The sequence below is a fragment of the Hirsutella rhossiliensis genome (assembly GCF_020360975.1).
Source record: "Hirsutella rhossiliensis strain HR02 chromosome Unknown scaffold00006, whole genome shotgun sequence".
Taxonomy (NCBI): Eukaryota; Fungi; Ascomycota; class Sordariomycetes; order Hypocreales; family Ophiocordycipitaceae; genus Hirsutella; species Hirsutella rhossiliensis.
The window spans coordinates 2,770,674-2,794,189 of NW_025408672.1; the positions used below are offsets into that span (position 1 = coordinate 2,770,674).

The 23,516-nt window shown below is 58.9% G+C and overlaps 6 protein-coding genes across 6 annotated transcripts; 4 read left to right on the top strand and 2 right to left on the bottom strand.

The window, feature by feature from the left end:
- Positions 1 to 6,153: 6,153 nt before the first annotated feature.
- On the bottom strand, positions 6,154 to 7,052 carry HRG_06506 (uncharacterized protein; the record flags this gene model as incomplete). Its single annotated transcript, XM_044864977.1, has 2 exons — positions 6,154 to 6,764; positions 6,818 to 7,052. 2 exons carry the CDS (start codon positions 7,050 to 7,052, stop codon positions 6,154 to 6,156), a joined length of 846 nt encoding a protein of 281 aa, XP_044719917.1.
- A 275-nt stretch (positions 7,053 to 7,327) lies between these two features.
- On the top strand, positions 7,328 to 10,279 carry HRG_06507 (tRNA synthetases class I (I, l, M and v) domain-containing protein; the record flags this gene model as incomplete). The annotated part of the gene is made up of 6 exons (XM_044864978.1): positions 7,328 to 7,377; positions 7,430 to 8,441; positions 8,487 to 8,896; positions 8,993 to 9,215; positions 9,378 to 9,754; positions 9,805 to 10,279. The coding sequence occupies 6 exons, from the start codon at positions 7,328 to 7,330 to the stop codon at positions 10,277 to 10,279; spliced, it is 2,547 nt and encodes an 848-aa protein (XP_044719918.1).
- A 1,039-nt stretch (positions 10,280 to 11,318) lies between these two features.
- Positions 11,319 to 14,972, top strand: HRG_06508 (uncharacterized protein; the record flags this gene model as incomplete). Its single annotated transcript, XM_044864979.1, has 2 exons — positions 11,319 to 13,841; positions 13,887 to 14,972. 2 exons carry the CDS (start codon positions 11,319 to 11,321, stop codon positions 14,970 to 14,972), a joined length of 3,609 nt encoding a protein of 1,202 aa, XP_044719919.1.
- A 586-nt stretch (positions 14,973 to 15,558) lies between these two features.
- On the bottom strand, positions 15,559 to 17,818 carry HRG_06509 (sacI-like domain-containing protein; the record flags this gene model as incomplete). The annotated part of the gene is made up of 3 exons (XM_044864980.1): positions 15,559 to 15,729; positions 15,806 to 17,538; positions 17,593 to 17,818. 3 exons carry the CDS (start codon positions 17,816 to 17,818, stop codon positions 15,559 to 15,561), a joined length of 2,130 nt encoding a protein of 709 aa, XP_044719920.1.
- A 1,463-nt stretch (positions 17,819 to 19,281) lies between these two features.
- HRG_06510 (ras family domain-containing protein) lies at positions 19,282 to 20,164 on the top strand (the record flags this gene model as incomplete). Its single annotated transcript, XM_044864981.1, has 5 exons — positions 19,282 to 19,354; positions 19,409 to 19,428; positions 19,487 to 19,513; positions 19,569 to 19,760; positions 19,817 to 20,164. 5 exons carry the CDS (start codon positions 19,282 to 19,284, stop codon positions 20,162 to 20,164), a joined length of 660 nt encoding a protein of 219 aa, XP_044719921.1.
- A 761-nt stretch (positions 20,165 to 20,925) lies between these two features.
- On the top strand, positions 20,926 to 23,167 carry HRG_06511 (uncharacterized protein; the record flags this gene model as incomplete). Its single annotated transcript, XM_044864982.1, has 4 exons — positions 20,926 to 21,045; positions 21,108 to 22,607; positions 22,659 to 23,066; positions 23,123 to 23,167. 4 exons carry the CDS (start codon positions 20,926 to 20,928, stop codon positions 23,165 to 23,167), a joined length of 2,073 nt encoding a protein of 690 aa, XP_044719922.1.
- Positions 23,168 to 23,516: the final 349 nt, after the last annotated feature.

Below are 23,516 nucleotides of genomic sequence, written 5' to 3' on the forward strand. Positions count from 1 at the left end.
CAAGGTAACCTTCGGCTGCACAGGAAAGTGGCACAAGCGGCGCGTTTCGCTTCCTCCTGATCGGCAGGGTTGCGGTGAACCATGGACTAGATCCCGATCGCGGGGAGGGTGCTGTCAAACCTAGCAGAGGCCTCTGTCTCTGCCTTGTACTGTAAATCCGTGTCTGCTCCTGTCTTGGTGGGTGCTGCAAGTGTGCGGCCTTGATCTGCTGCTCGGAATACCCGTCGCGGAAAGCGGTCGCATCCGGTGGGGGGCGTCTGGCTTGTTTCACTTGTCCCGACCCGTATGCCGCCTCCCGCCTTCATCAACCAAAGGAATGGGCAAAGCGTCTCGCCGTGACGCCGCAGCAGCAGTTTACTCCGCACCGAGCATGCGAGTATTCGTCAATGCTGACCTCAGAGCTAGTCAACGAGGCAGCTACAACAAGGCCCGGGGAGAGCCTGTCGCCTCGGGGAGGGCCTGTCGCCCCGGGGAGCGTCATCGAATCGACCGGCCTGGCCCGGTTGGCGGTCGCAACAAACGCCCGCACCCCCTCTCCGCCGTGGCGCCCGAATCTTACGACGCCTTTTTTGCTGCTGTACGGACAACAAAGGGAGGAGGTCAATTTCGAGCATGGGCGGCCTCGGCTCGCCAGTGCGTCACGCGGTTGCTCATGATGCCTGCAGCCTTACCGTCCCTCCCGCGGGCCTGGGCTGTTGAGCGGTTCGCCAGCAAGGGCCATGGAGCCCCCTGGCAGTGTGCTCGGCAGGGTGCAGGGATATCCCTGGTCCGTGACCCTCAACCACCCCGTGACTCACTCTGCTACAGTGATGACATGGCCATGGCTGCTGCTAAGGCCGGCAATCAATGGACCCTTGGCCGCTTGTGGCTGAACAAGAGGCATAAAAGAAGAAAGCCAAGTTCAAGAAGGGGAGGGGGGCCAATAAGCACAGATGCCGCCTCTTTTTTCCTTATTTTTTCGCTTTGTCTTTCCTCAATGGGAGGGGACCACCAGAAGACGTTTTTTTAACCACTCTGGCAGAATCCGGAGATGACGAGTGGAGCGCCCAGACCCCTGCAGAGCGGGTCAGGAACAGCGCGCCATGAAATCATAAGGGTCTTCTTGAGCCGGGATCGGGCCTCTTGTCTCCCTCCCCAACAAAGCTCCAGGCACACAGCTGACAGTTTTTTTTTTTTGCTCTCCATTTTTTTGAACATGTATCTGACAGCTGTGTCTTCGTCTGTTTCGGCAGCCCATCAACGCTTTCGGGCGCCACGATGCGCTTCGCGATTGCTTCGCGATGAGCCTGTACTTTACTTAAATGGCGCGAGGGTGTTGCGGCGGCCCCGAGTTGTGCGCCCACCGAGTGACGGGGTGTCAGATTTTTCCCTTTAGCTGATCGGCGCATGTCGTGATGATGGTGCACATGACATGATGATTGTCCTCTGCCGTCGAGTCTGAAACCGCCTCTGAAGTCATCTTGACCTCACCACTTGCTCCAGTCTGATGGTGCCTGCCGATCTCTGAGCCGGGTCAGCGTCTGCGTGGCCTGGGCGTATTTTTCTTTCCTCTCCTTTCTTCTCGTTTGCATCGTGCCATCATGACGATGTCATCCTTTGCGGCGCTCAGACGCTGCCACGTCCGAGCATCAGCGAACTCGTGCCGAGTTACCCACCGCAAAGTAGGTACTCCGTACAAGGTCCTACTACTAACACGCTCCTCGACATCAGGTACCTGGCTCGGCGCCTGGGTGTCCGGTAGGTACCTGCAGGGCCAAGCCCTGGTGACAGCGGCACGCTGAGATGAAAATCAGGCAGCGCCACAAGAGGTGGGGGGCCGACAATAAGCTCCTCGTCTCCGAATGTGCGTGCGTGCGTTGGTCGTTGCTTTTTCCTGCTCGGGACATGAGCGGCGCGGGATGAGCTCTTGGCAGACGGCCTGGGCTGTTGCTTCAACAGGTTTCCTTTTGGCGAAAAACAAGTTCTTGCCTCTTGAGTCCCTTGAATCTCTGTACCTGCATCACGCCCGGGCTTGGTGAGAATGGCCAGCACAGCTGAGCTTCCACCAGAATTCGCTGTCGTGGCGTGGGCCGAGACCCTTCACCACGTCGATAGATCTCACCCGGCGCGACCCCCTCTTCCCGAGACCCGTTTTTGCCTTGTCCCTTTCTTTTTCGCTTGCTTCCAGTCGATATCTATATGAGATATCGACTGTCTATTAGATAGATAAAGCCGCCCGGTCCAGTCTGCGGTGTTCCAGGAGGTGTTCCAGGCCAGACTGGACCTCGTCCTCTCCGCAGAATCCAGCCAGCTGGGATGGCCACTGCTTTGTCTCGGATGCCGTTGCGTGGAATCATACCATCAAGGCCGCTTCATTGATGGATGATGGCTTGCTCGCCCGGCGACGGGCCGCCGCCGCCGCCCAATGCGGAGGGAGCAAGACGGCGCTGTGGCTGCCGTGTAGCGGCATGCTCATTGGCCCCGTCCCCGTGTTGCCGCGCTGCCTTGCGAGCTGCGACTGATGCGGAAGGGCGTGCAGCAGCGGCATCAGCAATCGTGCCCGTTTTCCCTCGGGTGATCTCGCTCGGCAGTACGTACGATACCAGGGGCCCCTTGCAAGCCTCTTCTTCTTTCCTCCCCCCTTTGTCCCCTTTGTCCCCGGCTCGCCAAACAGCCAAAACTGCCAGTCGTCTGGTGTCGCACGGCAGCGCAGTCAATCCCGTGCCCCGTGCCTCATGCTCCTGGTGCCTTGCATGTACTGTACTGTACTGTACTGTATGTATGTATGGTGGGTAAGGTACCTACTGTATTCTGCACTCGCGAGCCGGGTACATACTCGCACGGCACCGTCCCTCCTCTTTGTTCCCCAGTCCCGTTGTCATCTGACGACGGGAATCCCTGTCCAGACCAGACAGCTGCCTTCCCTCTTGTCAAACGCACGGTGACTTGGCTGGCCCCAACCACGGACACACGGGAACCGGTCCCTCGGGCGCTGAATAATACTCCAGCCAATGGCCACTAAAGCCGTTTACTGCTTGGCGCCGGGTGCGACGGGTGTTCCCTCTTATCGCGCCCAGGGCCAGTCGCGCAGCCTTCAGCTGAACCAGAGTTGCGAGTTGAGGGTGTGGGCGGTTAGAGGAGCTATCGCCAACTAACCCATCGGGGCGCGCAGCCATCAGCAGCAACTTACACGCCCGCCGGGCCAATCGGAGAGTATCAGGCGTCGATTGCTTGCGTGGTTGACGGCGCTACAGCACACGCGGCATTGAGTCTATCATCATCGATGCCGTTGGCGCCAGCGAGAAGAAGGTGTTGGTGGCACACGGAGACGCATTCGAGGCCCTCGTCAAAGCGAGACAAGCGATTATTGTGGGCGGGGATATTTTACTTGTTCTGGTGTGACTTGTTGATGACGCCACAGTCGCCGAGTGCATGTGCTGTCGAGGCACAGTCCTGGTAATTAGTGCACAGGCCAAAGCAAGTGTCGGTGTCAATTTTCTCACCTGCCGACAGTGTAGCCGACAGTGTATGTACCTGCAACATTCCCTACGGACAAGGCGCGAAGAACCGAATTGGTTGATTAATGAATGTAGATACTCCGTCCGTACTTGTGTACTGTACGGAGTACACGTCGTGGGGCTCAGCCACCAATAGTGCCACGTGGAGACAAGGAGCAGGGGTCGAGGCAAATGACCAGTGGTCAGCGCCCTCTTGTATGTACAGTACAGTACCTGACTGAGCACACACTCAAGGGGGTCGATTAATATCTAGACAGGTGGCCGACGACCTTTGGCCAGCTGTCGCATTCATGTAGGTGACTCCTCGACCGCCAAAGCAGGCTCATACAACACATCACACCATCATCTCGCATGTACAGTACGATACAATGCGTTCTGCAAGCCAGCAAAAAAACTCCCATTCGCCGCCGCCGGCCACGTGCAGCAGACTCTGCTGTACACTATCACACAGCACCGTCCCACAAGTAATTCCACGAAAAAAAGGCCTCCTGCAGTCAGATATGCACGGGCTCGCCGACGTTGCGCGTGTGCCGGATCGTCGGAAAGGGCAAAGGTGACGAGAACGACACAGGCCAAGGGTTGGAGAGCGGCCGGCTGACGACCTCTGGCCTCGTGCCCCGGCTGCCTCGTCGACTCTTGTCTCAAGGCATCGCTGCTCTTCTCTCGCCATTTAACCGATTCTGCCGGCCGGTGGAACAAGAGAATCTCAGAGTGCCCCGTCACTCGTATTCGTACCTGCTGTCATCTTGTCTTGTCCCGGTATTTCCGACTGCATTGGCCTTTCTGCGTCGCCATTGCTGAAGGATTCCCTCCCACCCATCTCCTCCACTCGGCCACCAACCACAGCCGCATCCTTCCTTCATTACACAGCGTCGAATGTGCTCACCCAAAAAACCTTATCGGCCTCTCGATCGCTGCGAAGGCGACGGGCCCCATTGTCAAGTGACGAGACCTTTTCCCGAAGCCCGGTCAGCTCGACCAAGAGACACGTCAGACGGGCCTTGTCTAAAAAAAACAGGCACCACCCCCTTGTCCCGTTGTCCGAAAGGATTCGCGCTTGTGACAGGAGCGAGTTGTGCCACGACCGAGTGGCAAAGAGGCTTTCCCCTGGGCCTGGGTTGGGATCAGGGCGGCGCGCGGCGGCTACAATGCCTCCTTCTCCCGAGGAGAGGGGCCGCGTGATGATACACGCCAACCAGCTGGTAAGATGGATGGCAACGACGGGTTCCAGATGGCGCGGCACCGCAGGCTGCATAACGCATGCAAAAGCACCCGTCGAGGGAGAGCTTCGGGATTCGACGACTCTGCAGAGTAACCACCCCCGAGCCTGCGGCACGCGTCCCCTGCAAGAAAAAGAGAAGGTGCCATGACGCCCCGAATCGCCTCCACGCCGCAATCCCTCTTCTCTCCTCGTCCCGCCATCTTATGTTGGGCAATGTTGGTCTGAAGCCACTTATTATTATTAGCCCTGCATGGACCTTGGAGGTTCCGCCCGTAAGCCCATCGTCAGCGAGTGAGCCGTCCCGGCATTCGCTGCAGCTTGGCTCCCCCCCCCCCCTCCTCCCAATCAACGCTCGTGAATGCTCCTTTTGCGAGAATTGGTTCAAAGGTGGGGAATCGAGGTTGACCGTGATCGACCTTGCGGGCAGACCCGTCTGGGGGTGAGACGGCGAGTATGCAATGGCGATATCAATGTCTCAACCTCTGTTTAACAAGCTCGCGTCTGTATCGCCTCCTGACACGCACCAAAGCATTCCACGGCTTGATTGTCTTGTCTCGTCTCCTCGAACATGATTAATTGCGACTTGGTCCGCCGTCCCGAGCCGTCAAGCCTGGTCTGCTGACCTGCCTAAGTCAAGTTGCACCACGCTCGTCGTCACCGTCCATCTCTTAGAAGCATCCCCCCGTTGCTCGTCAGACGTTTCGTCATGTGTCTGGCTTCTCATCATCCCTGTGGCTCTCTCCGAGAGACACGTGTATATGCTGCCGCCCCGGTGTACAAATACTGTGTGTGAGAAGTGGTCGTCACATCATGCGAGAAATAGGCCAGTTCGTCACCAATCAAAAGCCTGTTTCGAGGCATCTCACTCGCCCCGACACTTGCCAACAAAGCACTGAATCGCGACACTTGAGCAGGGCACCTTGGGGGCCCAGCGAGTCGCCGTCGGCGTTTACATTGGAAAACCCCGTAGCCTGCGGATCATGCTGGGAAACCAAGCCGTCGATGGGCACCCTTGGTGCGGCAGGCGATATCCCTGCCACGTCGTCCCTCGGCAGACATATCGGAAGTCAAGTGCGGATAGCATGATGTTGTTTCTCCATGGAAATTGCTGGCCAACTCGCTCCGACCTTTTGCTTCATCTCACTAACTTCCAAGGCCCGCATAGCCATTCGCTTCTGCAAACCTTGTGCGTACCTCCAGGCAGCAACGTCGTAGCCCGCGTCCCCTTGCCTCTAGGCGCGCGAAACCGTACGCCACGCCACGGACAGGGAATATGATCGTCTTGAACCCCGGCGGTGCCGAATGCAAGAGGCGAGTTTATACACGACACATGCACACCGTTGAATGAGACCCAGACCGCAACTGCGTGGCAAGTCGCAAACCACCTCATTGTACCGCACATAGGCACGGCGTCCGTACCTCGGCTTACAGCTCTTACGGCACCTCCTCGCCTACGGGCATTTGCGTAGATGAGATCCAATTCTCCATCCTGGCTTGCCCCTGCCCGGCCGACTTGGATCCCCTTGCATCGCTTCTTGCGGGCTGAGCCTTGCCATCTCGCCTTTTGACCACCAGACAGAGGACGCGGCCGTAGATGGCGAAGCCGTCGTACGATACATCCATGGCCATCTTCTTCTTGTCGTCGTCGTCGTCGTCATCTGGCCTCATGACACCGCGTGGACGTTTCGGAGCTGGCTCGTCGGCGTCCGAGTCTATCTCGATTGCCGAGGCTGCGCCGTCGTCGTCAGCGGACTCTCCGTCCTCGCCGCTGATGGCCACGTTGCGTTGACGCTTCCGCCGCGCCCTCGTTTCAGGCAGACGAATGGCCGCGAGGCGAGGGCCCTCGTCATCGCTGTCTTGCTCGCGCAGGACCGGCGCAGCCGTCTCGGCGTCGACGTCGACGGGCACAAGATCCGTTTCGCCAATGAGTCTCGTCGAGTTGGACTGCATCGTTGGCGGCGCCTTTTCGCGAAAGTGCTTGTGCTTGGTGAGCAGCGAATGCCGAGTGCTCGTCTCGGTCAGGAACATGGAGACTTCAAAATCATCTATCGCCGCGATCAACGGGCAGCTTGGCCACGACGCTCGGGGAAAGGCGGACCTTGAACAATGACGTCCTTGATGCCCTTCTTCTTGGAGCTCTTCTTCTTGCCTCTCTCCTTCTCCTCTCGTAGCTTGGGCAGCACCAGTGGACGGATGCTCTCGATGACGCGCGGGAGGATCGGGTCGCGCGGATTCAGCAGCCATGACTGTGCCAGCGCTGGGTTGTCGAGGTAGATGCGGCACTCCAAGACGGAGTATTTTGATATTCTCAGGTAACGGCGTACCGGCGCCATCTCTCGCGATCGATGGATAGGGGCATTCTGCGCCTTGAGAGTTGGGGAACTGTTCGGTCGAGAATGCCGAGCCGGAGTTTGAGTTGGAAATCAGCGGTACTTCGTACCTTGCGTATGACGACTCTGAGCCCCACTACTTTCGTGCTCTCTGCGCGCTCGAATATCCCCAGCTTCGGCTTACAGCTTAAAAATTGTAGCTACAACAACCCACCTCGAGCTGTTCTGCGAGGCCTCAATTTGACCAGCCAACCCTTCGGCATGTGTCCAACGCAAATATGACCAAGTCCTGGAAGGCAACGCTGAGACTGCCTCGCTCGAGCTTCCCGTACGCACAATGACGCGCCGTTGGGACAAGAGCATGGCTGACGCGAGTCCAGAGCCCGGCCGAACCCGAAGCTCCAACAACAGTATCTGCGGCAATGCACCGACGACCTATACCAATGGCAGGCGGCCCATCGGCCCCAAGACGACCAGTTTGTGCTCCACGATGGCCCCCCGTACGCCAATGGGCCGCTGCACATCGGACACGCAATCAACAAGATCCTCAAGGACATGATCCTTCGGCATCAGATCCAGAACGGGAAGCGCGTGGCGTACAGGCCTAGCTGGGATTGCCATGGCCTCCCCATTGAGATGAAGGCTGTGGGGGCAATCCCCGCCAAAGGGTTGAGCCCGGTCAAGATCCGCGAGTCGGCGAGGCGGCTGGCGAGCAAGACAATCACGGAACAGATGAAAGGCTTTCGCTCCTTTGGCATCATGGGAGAGTGGGACAACAAATGGACTACCATGGACCGCGAGTTCGAGATGAGGCAGTTGCGAGTGTTTCAGAAGATGGTTCGCCACGGACTCATCTACCGCAAGCATAAGCCTGTCTACTGGTCGCCCTCGTCGCGAACGGCTCTGGCCGAGGCCGAGCTGGAGTACCGCGATGACCATCTCTCCCACACAGCGTACGTTAGATTTCCCATAGTCTCCGACTGCGGCTTGCTTCCGGGACTTGCCGACTTCAACGAGCGCCTGTACGCCGCTGTATGGACCACGACTCCCTGGACCCTTCCAGCGAACCAGGCGATTGCGGTTCATCACGACTTGCTGTACTCCATCTTGCGTGTGGACGACTACGGCCTACTAGTCGCGTCAAGTCGAATCGAGGCCCTGAGAGATCATCTTCCCCCGTTCGAAGTTGCCGTCGAAGCCATCCCAGGAGCAGACCTCGCCGGACTCGAGTATCGCAACAAATTGCGTGGCAGAGACGCCGCCGCACAGCCTATCGTACATGCGGGTTTCGTGTCCGCCGACTCGGGAACTGGCCTGGTACACATGGCTCCCGGCCACGGCCAGGAGGATTACGAAGTCTGTTCCAGTCTGGGCATCGAAGCTTTTGCCCCCGTAAATGACGAGGGATGCTTCACCAAAGAGGCGTATCCTGACCAGCCCGAGCTCCTGACGTCTGCTCCATCCATCTTACAGGGAGGCAGCCAGGCGGTTCTGGACCTGGTCGGGGATGATGTGCTGGGAACACACAATCTCCGTCACAAGTATCCCTACGACTGGCGTACCAAACAACCGGTAGTTGTCAGGGCCACGGCGCAGTGGTTCGCCGACGTTGGCAGCATCAAGCAGGCCGCTCTCAAGGCCTTGAGCCACGTCCGCTTTGTTCCGGAATCAGGCAGAGTCCGCCTGGAGAGCTTTGTCAAGGGCAGGAGCGAGTGGTGTGTATCTCGTCAACGGCCATGGGGCGTCCCGATTCCGGCTTTGTACGACGCTGATGGGAAAGCGGTGATGACGGAGGAATCCATTGAGCACATCATCTCAGTCATGCGAGAGCGCACATCTGAGGCATGGTTCTCCGACGATGCAGACGATGCCGCGTGGGTAGCCCCTTCGCTAAAAGGATCGTATCGTCGGTGCACAGACACGATGGATGTCTGGTTCGACAGCGGAAGCAGCTGGACGGAAATCAACCGCCAGGTCGACGTGTATCTCGAGGGATCGGACCAGCACCGGGGCTGGTTCCAGTCCAGTCTGCTGACATATGTGGCCGACCAAAAGGCAGACGGCAAAGCCGATGCCGAGATCACCGCGCCTTTTAAGACGCTTATCACGCACGGCTTCACGCTAGACGCCCAGGGCAAGAAGATGTCCAAGTCCCTGGGCAATACGGTGGGCATTGAGGAGGTCATGGACGGCCGCTTGTTACCTTTGGCAAAGAGAAAGGGAGGCAAGGGACTTCAACTGGACGCATTGGGCCCGGACGCCTTGCGCCTTTGGGCGGCGAGCAGCGACTTCACAACCGACATCTTGATCGGGCCCTCGATTCTCCAGCCGATCCACAACGCGCTCATCAAGTATCGAACGATGCTTAAGATGATTGTTGGCTCACTCCATGAATCGAGCCGCCAGGCCGCGCTGACCAAGCTCGATCAGATGGCCATTCTGCAGCTGAGCGACACTATGAAGCAGGTCCGAGAGGCAGTCAACAACTACGAGTTTCACCGGGCTGTGAGCCTGATTAACAAGTGGGTCGCGACGGACCTATCTGCCTTTTACCTGGAGGCTCTGAAGGATCGGCTTTATTGCGACGATGGTGGCGGAGTCCTCGAGCCCATCTTTGTCGGATTCCTGCGGATGCTGGCGCCCATCACGCCGGTACTGGTTGAGGAGGCATGGTCTCATCGACCGTCGTGGATGGCTGATGATGAGTAAGGGGGCCGTTGCTGCTCTGTTGACTTTGTGCTAACAAGATGGGTAGCTCGCTGCAGAACCCCGCAAGACAGCTATACGACAGTCCAGTGATGGATCCAAGCCGCTTGACAGTGGCGCGAAGCAAGCTGCGGGGCGACCTTCCGGCTTTGACCGCCGTGCATGAAGCCGTCAAGGCAGGGCTAGAGGAAGCAAGGGAGGCGAAGGTTCTCGGGAGCTCGCTACAGTGCTCAGTGGCCGTGACTACCGAGGACAGCGAGCTTGCGGCCATACTCGGGTACTACCTGGACGAGTTGGATGCCATGTATGTGGTCTCGCATGTGGAGCTCAATGAGCCCGGTCCCGAAAGGCCCAGCTGGTGCTACACGAGGCAGTTTGCGTGGCAGGGCGCAGCCAGGGGAACGGTGCGTGTGCTTCCTCCCAAGCAGCAAAAGTGCTCGAGATGCTGGCGCTACGCGGCGGAGGAAGAAGAAGGGCTGTGCGACAGGTGTCAGGGAGTGGTTGGCGCGGCGGCTGTAAGATGATTGACTTGGCTGTCCATAACTCCATATACCCTCTCCTTCTCCCTGGAGTCGGAGGCATTGTAGACATTTGGAGAAGAGCTTCGTTGGCGGACGCGCGTTGGTTCATGGAAGACGCTGACGAGCCGGTTTCAACATGGGTGCAACCAATGAGCGAGTTTTGGAGTTGGCTGATAAAATGGTAGCGAGGGTTGGTGGCATGTTTCGAGCCTCGGGAGAGCTGGCAGCGGCACATGCGTGAGAGGCTTGCGCGGCGTTTCATTTGGCATGTGAGTCGCCACCGATGCTCGCGGGCCACGAGGCCGGGACGGTGTGGAGCGGGACAGAGAGGGCGCAGGGAGGTCAAGAGGCGCAGGGATCTTTTGCGTCCGACGGCGGTCGACGACGGCGGTCGACGACGGCGGTCGATGACGATGGCCATGGACGCAGATGGGAGGGATGCCGGCATGGAGACCCAGCACTCCGTAGTGGAAGCCTCGTCAGAGGTCCCAGAGGTGCCCGCTCTCGACTCGTATACCTGGAAGCGCTCCGTGCCGCCGCGCGACAAGTCTCATGCCATCTCATGCCACGCACCCGCAGGGCGGTATGGAGGCGGCTCGAGCCTGGATGCAGTAAGGTGCCGGCTTTCGTGTGAGTTCTCGACGGTCACGGAGTTGGGGGGCGAGGGAGACGGACGCTGGTCTCTTAGTAGCTTACTTTCTGTACGTGCATGAACTAGGTAGGCAGCTAGCGCCTTGGGCTCCCCGGCTTTACCGCCCGGCACATGCTATTGCATATCTGCATCGCCTTCAACCTCCACCCCCATGCGGTTGCGAAACGCTCAACTACGCTTGCTCCCATGCGCATGTATGCCTGCATAATCCGCGCTTCCAATCTTCTTCTGCCCGACGCAAGCTTCCTGCTGCCCGTCATCGCCGCAGAATAAAGTGACCAAGATGCCGTCGCGCTGTCGGCCGTTCCAGCATCACCCCTATTGAGAAGGCCGCCCTCCCCTTTCCGTCGCTCGCCCGCCGCCTCTGCAGCATGCGTCGATCCCGGCACCATGGCGGATCACAGTGTCATCCGCCCGCCCAAGATCCGTGAGGGACGCCTCACGCCTGAAGCTGGCTCCCGGGCAAGCTATGAGACGGCCGAGTCGAGCACCGCCGGCAGCCACCGCGCCCATCACATCCTGGGCCGGCACGTCGTCGACGAGACTCCCCGGCGGAGGCGAGCTCGAAATCGCTCCTCCGGCGGCTTCTTGCTCCGCGACTCGGTGGCCGGAGACCGTCATCCATCTCGCCGCCGCCTGGCACCAGATTCGACTCACCCCAGTCCCCGCGCACCTCGAACCCCCGACTCCATTCCATCTGCTGCTGGACCAGATGACAGCCTTGCCCCGTCTTCGGATGCCGCCTCGAGGCCGAGCACGACATCCCCGCGCTCGCGAGCCAAGTCCTCGGCCCACTCAGACAACTCCGTCGCCGACGGCATCCTCAGGCAGACTTCGCCGCACCAAGACCTCGCCAGACTCGACGTCGACTCGGCGCAGATTGTCAACATGGCCCTCAGCCTGAGCGAGTCGCGCAGGATCGCATCACGAAGGAACATCTCCCGGGGCACCCCACCGCGCCTCGCTCCCGTGCCGGACAGCAGCTCGGCCAGCAACCTGCGACAGCACCTACAACAGCAACGTCGCTCCTCTCGAACCACCAGCCCGAGGCCCAAGCTGGCCACCTCGTCCAGAGTGCCCTCTGGCGTATGGTTGAGTGGCCCTTCGCAGCCCGTCGCCGACCCGACCCACGACAGCCAGTATCGATACCACTTCTCTTCCTCGACATTGGCCAGAGCCCAAAAGGCAAAGGAACACCTGGAGCTCATGGCGGAATACAGACGGCTTCTGGAGACGCTACCCCCGCTGGACCCCGGCTTCCAGCGTCATACCACGGCTAGCCCTCCCACCTCTCCGTCGGGCAGCAAGATGGCCAAGTTCGGCTCGCGTAACAACGTGTCCCTCTCCGCAGGCCGCCAATACAACCCACTGCAGTACATTCGCAACCGCAAGATCCGAGCTCGCGAGCGCAAGGTGATTGATGCAGAGCGCCAAGGCTTTGGAGACGTCGAGAGTGTCAGGACATGGGTCGACAGAGTCTGTCAACAATCATCATCGCTCCCCGCCTTCTCCGACGATGGAGACGGGCCCGCTCTGCCGTCTTTCCCCGGCGCCGACGGGCTGGAAAGCCAGTCGTCATCGGATCCTGCTACTTCGAGGGCTGCCGCGCACAAAAGGCGCCCAAGGGTCGATTGGTTTGTCGAGCCTTGCGATATGGTGGCCGACGCATACTGGCTCGAGCAAGACCATCACAAACATCTCATCGAGGATCGGCACTGGCGCAGAATATTTCCGCCCGCTGCAGACCTGTTTAGACCCATGTCTGGCGACAGCCAAACTCCAGATCATACGATGACACCTCAATCGCGCCAGCCCGAGGGTCCGCCAGACACGAAAGGCCCTGGGATCGCAAAGGCCGGTTCAGACCTCTCGAATAACAGCGCGAGAGACCGCGCTAGGCAGAAGTTCCAGAACATCAAAACATTCCCGCATCGGCACAGTGGCTCTTTACACGGCCATCACCTGCACCATCACGACTTTAGGCGGCTGGGCAAAGACTCGGCCTCGGATCTCTCGGGCAGTGACAACGAGGTCAAGAATGACCTGCGGCGAAGAATGCGGCTCGGACGGAGCGGGACGCTCACCAGCAACACCAACGACCTACTGGAGAAGCAGATGATGGAAATGATTGCCAAGGAAGCCCGTGAGCGGGAGCTTGCAGGAGCTGGCGCACATGACGAGCGAACCAGCTACCCCGCCATCATGTCTCCTGAGATGAAGAATCCTCTGTCTCCGCCTCTCAGTCACTCTCTGAGCAGACCAGGTTCCATGGCCGACACGAGCGACTCGGATCGCAAAGGCGCCTCTGACAAACCCCGGCTAGCATCACCGCATCGACATCAGCGGGGCGCAGAGGTGCCAGAATTGCCGTCGAACCCATCGGAAATGGTCACGTCGCTTGTGGCATCACCGGAGCTTCTGCCTTCGAAATCCAACGTCGCAGAGCCAGGCACCCTTAGCCCTCCATTCTCCCCTACATGGAGCCGCTCGGGATCCCCTACAAGGAACCCGCTCAGCAAGATCAAGAACATCATTCGTGACAAGAGCGGCGACAGTAGCGACTGTGCTCCTCTGACCGATGTGGATCAAGACGTGGACCGTCGAGCACCTGCTCAGGACCCAAACCCACCACCAGAAAAGGTGGGCGTGCCGCATAGGCGCACATCGAGCCCGATAAAGAAACTTTCCTTTGACCGTCCGTCCGAAGGTTGGAAAACGCATCGAAGATCCGGCAGTCTGCTGCAGCGGCTGGATGAACAGGGCGCTGGCTTGCGTGGCATGTTCAAGGGACCTCGCATCGACACCGTCATCAAAGGCGGCGTGTCCAGGCTGAGCGATATTCTCTGGAAGAAGGATGGGTCGGGCGAACCGTCGCTCGAAGTAGACTCAACTGATGAATCAGAAGGCGAGCGGGCGCGCGGGCGGCACAGAACATCGTCGCCGCCATTGCACGGGCAGTCGACGGGGACGCCAGACGAGAGCCGCCGCGGCTCTAAACATTTCGTTGACTCCATGCCCGAGTTCAGCCATGCTGCTGGAGTTCACTCGCACAGCACCGGCGATGGTCACGCAAAAGAAGCGGCGGACGGAGTGACGAGTCAGAGCAGCCGATCGTCACGCTTCGAACTGCTCAAGCCTCCCCTGGTCGGGACCCGGAGTGCCTCGCCTTCCGTTTCTCCTCTTACGCACCGAAAAGCTCGTATCGGCGATTCGGAAGCTTGGGAGTCGGATTCATGGCATGGCAGTGTCGTTGAGGGCGTCCGGAACGCAGATAGGCGTCTCGACGATGCAGCAGAGCCCGAAGCGTCCGATCCGGCCGACCGAAGGCAGAGCCGACACTGGTCGATAGCGGACTTTGGCTACTCCACAGCAAAGACTCAGCTTTCTCGGCGCGAAATTGCCCGGATGAGGGTCCTGATTCTAAGCTCCGGCATCAAGGCCATGGAGATTAGCAGGCGGGCAAACGAGATTTGCGAGCCGTTCAGCAACGAAGCCCTGACGGCGAACCGAGCCTCCATGGAAGCCAACCGCGCCGGCATAGAGTGGGCAGACATCGCCCGGCTCAGCCCGGAGAAGCAGCAGTTGCGCAATCACAAGGCTGCGCTCTGCGAGCTGTATCCGCTCGCGGCCAAGACGCTCGCGTCGGCAATCCAGGCGTCGGGCCAGCGGTGGCAGATCTCGGCGGACAGGTTCACCACTCGGACAAGCCCCGACCTGCACCGGCGCATCGGACAGGTGCGGTCACGCCTCGTCGACGACCTCTCCGAGATGACGCGGAGGGCGGCCAACGATGCCGACGAGACGAGCAGGGACCTGGCGCTCGGCCAGCCGCTCAAGGTCAAGCACGTGACGGACACGATTGACAAGATGCTCCGCCGCCGCCGCCGCCGCCTCCGCTGGGTGCGACGCGCGTTGTGGCTCATGGTTGAGTGGCTGCTCGTCGGGCTCATGTGGTATGTCTGGTTCGTCGTCATGATCCTGCGCGTCGTCCTGGGCCTCGGCAAGGGCGCGTGGAGAAGCGTCAAGTGGCTGCTTTGGATGTAGCGGCTCCCCCGTTGACTCCCGGGTTCTTGACATGTAACCGGTTTTCTTGCACGCTCTCGCCTGTAGGGCATGGCGATCTGTACTCGCGCCGAGGACCGAGAGACGGGGATTTGGATTGCCCGCGTGGCTTGCATGCTTAGTAGCAGTTTGATACCCACGCTTGTTTCTTTTCTTTCATATCTCGTCTATTCGGGTGCGTCAGGGGATGCCTTTATACGTTTTTCCCTGTTTGCTTTTCTTCGATGCGATGCATAGCTTAGGAGCGTCCGCTTTGGCCGGAGAACCACTGGCCTCGTTCTTTGTTCCTCGCTGCATACTTTCTTGTTTGAGCATTCAGAAGACAGGCCGGAGGAATATATTTGATGGTAATGGTATATAGATACTCTAAAAACCCCCATGGGTCGAAACAAAGCCAGTCCCTTCTCAGCCTTTGTTGCTCCTCTATTTGTTCCCCCTGGGGAGGCTTACTCCCGCCTTGTAGGACAGCGCGAATACAGTCTAATCAAACAAGAGATGCGGTTATTAATGAGAAACGGCGTGGCAGGGCTCTAATATGTGCTTCAAGAATGTAGAGCCACAAATTAATCTATTCAATCCTCTTCTTGCCCTCCTCGGCATTCATGTACCTTGCCGCGCTCAGCCCACGCTCGTGCCGCGTGACGAGCGGCCCGATGAGGGCGTCCTTGCGCGCCTTTGAAAAGTGTTCGCCGTAGCCGTCGACGGCAAAGGGTCTGGGGTTGAGGCGGGGCCAGTTCACCTGTGAGGAAGAGCAACGACATGAGCAACGCTGTTGTTGAGAGTGAAACAACAAGAGGGTAGGAGCGGGTGCTTACATAGAGCATGCCGTGGGTCCAGATGAAATGGAAGCACCACGCAGCAACGGCCGTCCAAAACAAGATGAAGAGCCGCATGGGCAGCACCCTCGCGTCCGAGTCGCGCTTGGTAAAGATGCCCACAAGGACGATGAAGAGGCTAAAGGCCAAGACGTAGGGGATGGACTGGATGAGAAGCGGGCGCCTGTCCACGAAGACGAGGCTGGTGCCGATGGTGGACGCGCCCGGTTGGTAGGCCCCCAGGAACAGGTCGTACGAGTCCTGGCGCGGGCCATCCCGGAAGTTGTTGAGAAAGTACCTCGTGAGGCCGATGCGCGCGTCCTGAAGGGCGCCCATCTTGGTCCGCGCCCCGGTGCGCGTCACGTCCGTCTTCATGGCACCTGTTCCGGCGTACGACGAGGACACGACGTCGGCATTGTCGGCCCATATGTTGCGAAATATGTGCTCAAAGGCCGGATCCACGTCGCGGAAGCTGGCCCCGCGCGACATGAGGCCGACGTCTTCAAAGATGCGGTCGAGCATGTGACGCGCAAACATGCTCTGGACGACGTTGGTCCGGTCGAGGCAGTCCATGCAGTTGACGCGCATGACGCTTGTCTGGAGGCCGCGGACGTCGATTCTGCCGTCGATGGCGGCCGGTGTGTCGACGCCGCGGAAGTAGCCCTGGGCGGCAAGGGCATCGCGAAGCTTCTCGACAAGCGCGTACGCCTTGTGCATCTTCATGCCCTTGGTTTCGTTGTGGTAGTCAAAGTAGATGTAGTGCAGCCGGTCAAACTCCCGTCGCTTGGACCCGGGCTGAATGGTGGTAAACTTCTCGTCGGTGAGCTTGTCGGCTTCGCGCCTCTCCTTGGGCCCCGAGACGAGCATCTCGGCCATTTGCTCGTATGACTCTTTTACCCTGCACTCCCGTCCCTTCTGGTTGACGAGGTTGATGAGGTAGTTGTCGCCGTAGAGACGGATTTGCTCGTCAAAGTGCTTCTGCGCAGCCGCCAGGGCCGACTCGGTGCTGCGGACCTGGAGCTTGGGGACGTAGCGCAGGCTGTTGACCTCGGACCAATAGGTCGGGACACTGCCTCGGGTCTGGACATAGGACATGGTCTGCATGTCTTTGCCGGTCGAGGAGCCAAACTTGCCGCTCTGCATGTCGGAGCTGCCGGCATAGCCACCGAGGCCAGTGCTAGTGTCGTTGAGGATGATGATTTGCTCCGTCTCGTTGTAGTTTGCCACGTGGCCGTCCTCATCGACGCCGCGAGTAAAGTATCTCGTCCCACCGCGATAACGCGACCTACGCGAGATCAAGGCGAGGGTTAGTGGGGTGTTGTTGAACTTTGTGGGCCGGATCTCGAGCATGCCGAAGATGCACGGCAGAATGTAGGGGTCGATGCCGGGCTGGGAGCCGGGCTGGCTCCTGGAGCCTCGTCTGCGGAAGTCGATGAGATGGGACTGCAGGTACTTGTTGAAGAAGAAGCGGTCGTCGGCCCTCATCCAGAGCGGGCTGGAGGTGTCGGCTTGGGATTGGCGCTGGAGCGAGTTGGTGAGGTCGACCGAGTAGGAAAAGTACATGGGGCCTTGCTGGAGGAAGGTGGTGAGGAGGTTGATGAAGGTGTCCTCGTCCGGGTCGTGGATCTGGCGCTCGCGCATGGGAAGGATCTCGGCGGCGACGACCTTGTAGACCATGTGGCCCTTAAGACGGCCCATGGGCTGGGCCTTGCTGATGACGACGACATACTTGTCTAGAAGGAGAGAGTCAGCGCTGCATGTTCAGGCGGCGGCCATTTTGGGCCGACCTAGTCTGAGCTGGATGATGCCGATGATGCCAGAGATGCTCGAGACTCTTGTGGCGCGCTTCCCGGCATGCAGGGCGGCGTCGGCGAGATGGACGTCGCCGGTGGGACGGTCGATGAGCAGGGCGGGCGCATCGGGAGACGAGGGTGAGGTGAAGGTATATGCGTCGTTTGTGACCCTCACGTTGATGTCTCGGTAGGGAAGCCTGGAGGCGACGAGAGGGGCCATGGCTGCTGCTGCTTCTGAGCCGATAATCGTAGGTTGCGGCTCGTCGTCGCGGCCATGAAGTGAGGCAGGTCGTCCAAAGTTCCACGTCACCGAGTACAGGTACAGTAGTACCTCGACGAGCTCTTTCTTTGTAGGGCGTCGCAACGGTCCACTGCGACGTCCCTGCAGCCAATCAGCTGGCTAGGAAGCACCGTGCCTGTTCAGGTTATCGATATTATATAAGCTAGGTCTTCAATAAGGCGTTACTGTAAATAAATTGTTCCTTGCTCTGAGGCTTCCCTCCTCCGCGAACATAAGATCGACTCAAGCTCTGTAGGTCGTCTCGGGGCTGGTACCGAGTCCTCGAACGACAAGGCAAAATCTGTCAAGATTGTATGTACCCAGCGTTCGAACCGGAGGGCAACACGAGCTTGGAAGGTATTGACACAGTCACTATGACGGCCTGCGTGAGGTGACGACAGATTTGTACCAACAGCTTGTTAGCGATACCATGACCGAATACATGCATCTGTGTATCTGTGTATCTGTGTATGGTCAACTTCCAAATACCATCTGGCACAGACAATCGCCCACAATTACTCCTATAAGATGCAACATTCTCTAGTCAGTTGAAGGCGAAACTTGAAGCCACAAAGTAGTCTAGATTGAGTGAACGACCGACCTGTCAAGCGTCGATGTTTTCGCGACTCATTCACCCCGTCCACGCACTTAGACTGCCAGTGGGTGAGTGGGCTATGAGGTCATTTGGCTTTGTGGCTTGGTTTGCGTTGAGAGTGACAGGCTGCTGGGCTTCGCAAAGTTTAATAGAGCCGTCGACTGAAAGTGTTATTTTGCATGTATCGCGAGACATTTTCCATCCCAACGGCCAGGTACAAGCGACCTTCACACTTCAGTGTCATGATGATCGCAGGTGCTTTCCCTCCAGCCACTGTAGGTACCTGAAGTCAGGTGCCGCTTCAAGCACTGACGGCCTGTTCAAGGCTCCAACGCACTAGTAACAGAGGCTTAGTTCGGCGTTACGTAGGGGCCTCTGCTTACCTAACACCCCGAACACGTCTCTCGCCTCGAACTCACACCTGCGCCCCCCTCAGTCTCTCTCTTCCCCGAGGCCAAGCCACCACCCAGCCATCAGCAGCTGGCCAACCATAACCAAAACACTGCCAACCACCACCGCCTCTCGAGTCTGACGTGTTGTCTCGATACGTACGTCCGTCATCAGCGTCCATCCGCTCCGCCCACCGATACCATCTTGCTCGTCGACTCTCGCGCAGGCTCAACAAACGGATCCAACTCAGGACTGGTTTCCACCCCTGCGCCTTCGTCGATCGAAACGTCGCTTGCGATAAGCGTCCGGTCCACGCTGGACCCGATTCCGTCCTCGTTGTCAGGTCGCACATCGCTCACCCGCGCACCTTCCCGAACCGCCACCGAGACTCCTCTGCAAACCGCCCATTCGAGCCAGTATGGCAGCCCGAGCACCTGCCGGCGGTCGCGGCATGAGCAACCGCTTCGCACAGTTCAAGCTCGTCCTTCTTGGTACGCCCTAGACTTCCATGCCTGTTACGGACCTTGCACTGACACATGTGATAGGAGAGTCTGCTGTTGGAAAGGTAAACTCGATGCTCGACTGTCCGCGCCTGCGACCTACCGGCTGACGCTATACTCTAGAGCTCAATAGTTCTCCGCTTTGTCAAGGTGCGTTCTGGCGGCCGAGCGAAAGCTATTTTTCATGGCTAATTAAAACCGTCAGGATCAATTCGACTCGTTCCGAGAATCCACCATTGGTGCCGCCTTTCTCACCCAGACCATCTCCCTCGATGAAAACACCACAGTCAAGTTCGAGATTTGGGATACCGCCGGTCAGGAGCGATACAAGTCCCTTGCGCCCATGTATTATCGGAATGCCAACTGCGCCGTTGTTGTCTATGATATTACGCAATCGGTAGGCTCACGTCCGACTTTCCCGTTTCAGGACTGCCCGGACTGATCTTCTTCTAGTCTTCCCTGGACAAAGCCAAGGCATGGGTCAAGGAGCTGCAGCGCCAGGCCAACGAGAACATCATTATTGCGCTCGCCGGCAACAAGCTTGACCTGGTCACCGAGCAGCCCGATAAGCGGGCAATCCCCACAGGCGAAGCCGAGGCTTATGCGCGAGAGGCCGGGCTCCTGTTCTTCGAGACGTCCGCCAAGACGGCCGAGAATGTCCGCGACCTCTTCACGGCCATCGCCAAGAAGCTACCGTTGGACCAGGTTGGGCCCAGGCATGCTCGGCCAGGCCAGCGACCGGGTGTGAGCCTGGCCCCCGAGAACGCAAACACCAACGTGGGCGGACCTTGCAGTTGCTAGACTCGCCGCCGTCGCTTCGGAACAGACGGGTTCCCGGCAATTGTGCCGCCCACGCATTCTACGGAAACGACGGGATGACACTGGGGATATAGACTGACAGAAGTGATTGAGGCTTGGCTCAAGTACGTCGTATGTTTCTCGGAGTCCTGGGTTTGGAGTGCTTGCGGCAGACGCATCTATTGGCTTGTCTTCTCTTGGGTTTTGATACGTAATATCGATTTGTCCGTCTCGAGGGCAGCAGTGCTTGCAGGGGTTTAGAACACTGCATGGGTGCTTCCGTCTGGACGTGCAGTACCTGCTTGACGTTTCCCGGTAGCGTCTCAACAGAGACTTGAGTGTTTTATTCGTCACTGGCATGGGCATGTGAACAGGCGGCTGGCAGCCTTTTGGTATGATGTGCCAGCGCCAAGATCAACGTCTGATGCGCCGATCCAAGGTGCGCGTATTTATTTCGAATAACCCCTTTGGCTGCCCTCCTCGTTCCCTCGTCGCCCAAATTGGTTGAATGTCGAGGTTGATGTCGAGGTTGATTAAGTAGAGTGTGCTGTGTTGGATCGGAGTCTTCCTGGTAGAGCATTGGCGCGGATCCATTGGTGGCGTCACACCCCTCCAACCTCCCCCCGGCTGGGCATCGTGTCAAGCTACCTAGGATTTAGCCGAGTTTTTCCCCCCCGCGCGTTTTTGTCTCGCTGCCGACATCTACAAATCATCTCCCTTCTCCCCCCGTCCTGACAAGCCTCTGTTGCCCATCGGATTCCCCCATGCTGCGATCATCGCTCCGGTCGGCACGGGTGCTGGGCGGCACGCCTATTACGGCTGCTGCCAGCCGCCAATGGCCATCTGCCGCGGCAGCGTCGCGACGAGCTTGCTTGCTGGGTATTGTATGTTTGCCCATGTGCCAGATGCGGCACCACTGGATCAATGCTGACCGAGACGCCTCTAGAGGTCCTTTGCCGACCAGAAGAAGCCCGGCCACGACGCGTCCAAGGCCGCCGTGCTACCCTCTACCGAGACGTCGAGCTCTGAGCGAACCCCGTCGCCCTCCAGCTTCGGCGAGACCAAGTCTCCGCCTGTCGTGAATATCCCTCCGACTCCTCCCACGCCCGAGGAAGCTTCCGTCGGGCGAACTAAATCCCCCACGACGATTGACGATATCGGCGAATCCAGTGTCAATGCTGGCCGGGTGCCTCCTTTGCCTGGCTCCAGGCCACAGCCCACAGCCACAATCGACGATGTCGGCGAGTCCACGGTTCTCCAGGCCAATACACCAAGCCCGCCGCCCCCGCCCCCGCCTAGGACCAAGAGCTTCATGGGCCGGCTGAGAAGCTTTGTCTTTACACTTGTTCTGCTCGGCGCGGTTGGGTTTGGAGGCGGCGTTTGGTACTCTCGAGTCAACGACAATTTCCATGATTTCTTTACCGAGTACGTTCCCTATGGCGAACAGGCTGTCCTGTACTTGGAAGAAATGGAGTTCAAAAAGAAGTTCCCGCACGCCACGGGGCGCGATCCGAGGCCACGCCGCGAGTCCGATCAGCCGGTTAGAATCCCGGCGCAGAGCGGTGCTTCTTGGAGGGTGGCGGACAACGGGGAGCCGGGTGGCCGCCAGTCGAGCGCCTCGGCCGGAACCAGGAGCCTGACAGGCAAGTCGTCGTCAAAGGCTTCGCCCGACGAACCCAGGAGGGCCTCGTCACCGACGCCTCCAGCTGCTGACGTTGAGCCTGCGGCTGCCAAGTCTGCCGAGAGGGCCACTCCCCAGAAATCTGCAAAATCTTCCTCTACAAGCTTCAAGGCCCCTGAAGTCAATGAGCCGTCCAAGTTTCCCCCCCTGCAGCCAATCGACCTCATGTCGCTTCCCGATGCAAAGGAGCCCATTGTCCGGGACCTCGTGCACATGCTCAACGATCTGATACTGGTGATCAACGCCGATGGTGCTCATGGCAAGTACGGAACGACCGTCAACAAGGCCAAGAACGACATCGTCAAGGTCGGGGACAGGCTCAAGGCCATGAGGAAGAGTGTGGAAAAGAAGGCCGCTGGCGAGGTCAAGTCGTCCATCGAGGAGTTCGACAAGGCCGCTACCGAGCTCATCAAGCGCGTCGAGAAGACCATGTTGGCGCAAGAGGTTGAGTGGCGACGCGAATTCGAGCAGGAGATGAAGACGGTGCGCGAGAGCTACGACGAACGAGTCAAGCTTCTCATGGAACGCGAGAAGAAGCTCAACGAGGAAAAGCTCGGCAATCAGCTCCTGGAGCAAGCCCTGGCCCTGAAGAAGGAGTTTGTCCAAGACGTCAAGAACCAGGTTGAGCGGGAGCGGGACGGCCGCTTGGGTAAAGTGGGCGAGTTGTCGTCGGCCGTGTCCGATCTGGAGAAGCTAATGGCCGGGTGGAACGACGTGGTCGACTCCAACCTCAAGACGCAGCAGCTGCATGTGGCCGTCGAAGCGGTCCGTGCCAGTCTCGAGGACGCGCAGCACCCTCGCCCGTTTATCCGGGAGCTCGTCGCCCTCAAGGAGATTGCTACCGACGACCCCGTGGTAGACGCAGCCATTGCCTCTGTCAACCCCGCCGCCTATCAACGGGGCATCGCAACGCCTTCTCAGCTGATCGACCGATTCCGCCGAGTGGCTGGCGAGGTGCGCAAAGCGTCCCTGCTCCCCGAGGATGCCGGCGTGGCCAGCCACGCCTCCAGCTGGGTCCTCAGCCACGTCTTGTTCAAGAAGCAGGGGCTCGCAGAGGGGGGCGATGTGGAGAGCATCCTGACGCGCACGCAGACGTATCTGGAAGAGGGCGACCTGGACGCTGCAGCCCGGGAGATGAATGGGCTGCAGGGGTGGGCAAAGACGCTCAGCAAGGACTGGCTGAGCGAGGTTCGCAAGGTGCTCGAAGTCCAACAGGCGCTCGATGTGAGTATCCGCCCATTCTGCACAGGTTGAGTGCATCGCTAACAACATGTTCCCAGGTCATTGCTACGGAGGCGCGGCTGCAGAGCCTGAGGGTGGACTGAGAGGGAGTTGCTCATTTGTTCTATACAGTGGTGGGAGGATGGAAAGCTCCTTAGAGGACGTCAGCAGACCCGTGTACTGAATAAGCGATAGACACCGGCGGTATCCGTTGCAGTAAATCTCTCCAAGCGCGACTTGCGGTCGTTTGGCCGGGAAGATGCGTCGGCGCGGGGCAACGAAATCGATGCTTTTTAGCCTGACGATGCTGCCAACAGTCACGTCACGTCACATTGGGGCATGATTCGAAAATAATAGTAGTGTAAGAAAAAAGCAAGCGGTGAAAGAAGAGAAGAGAAAGAGGCAGAAGCATATAATAGGAGCAGAAGGAATCGAGTATTTTACCATGTTAAA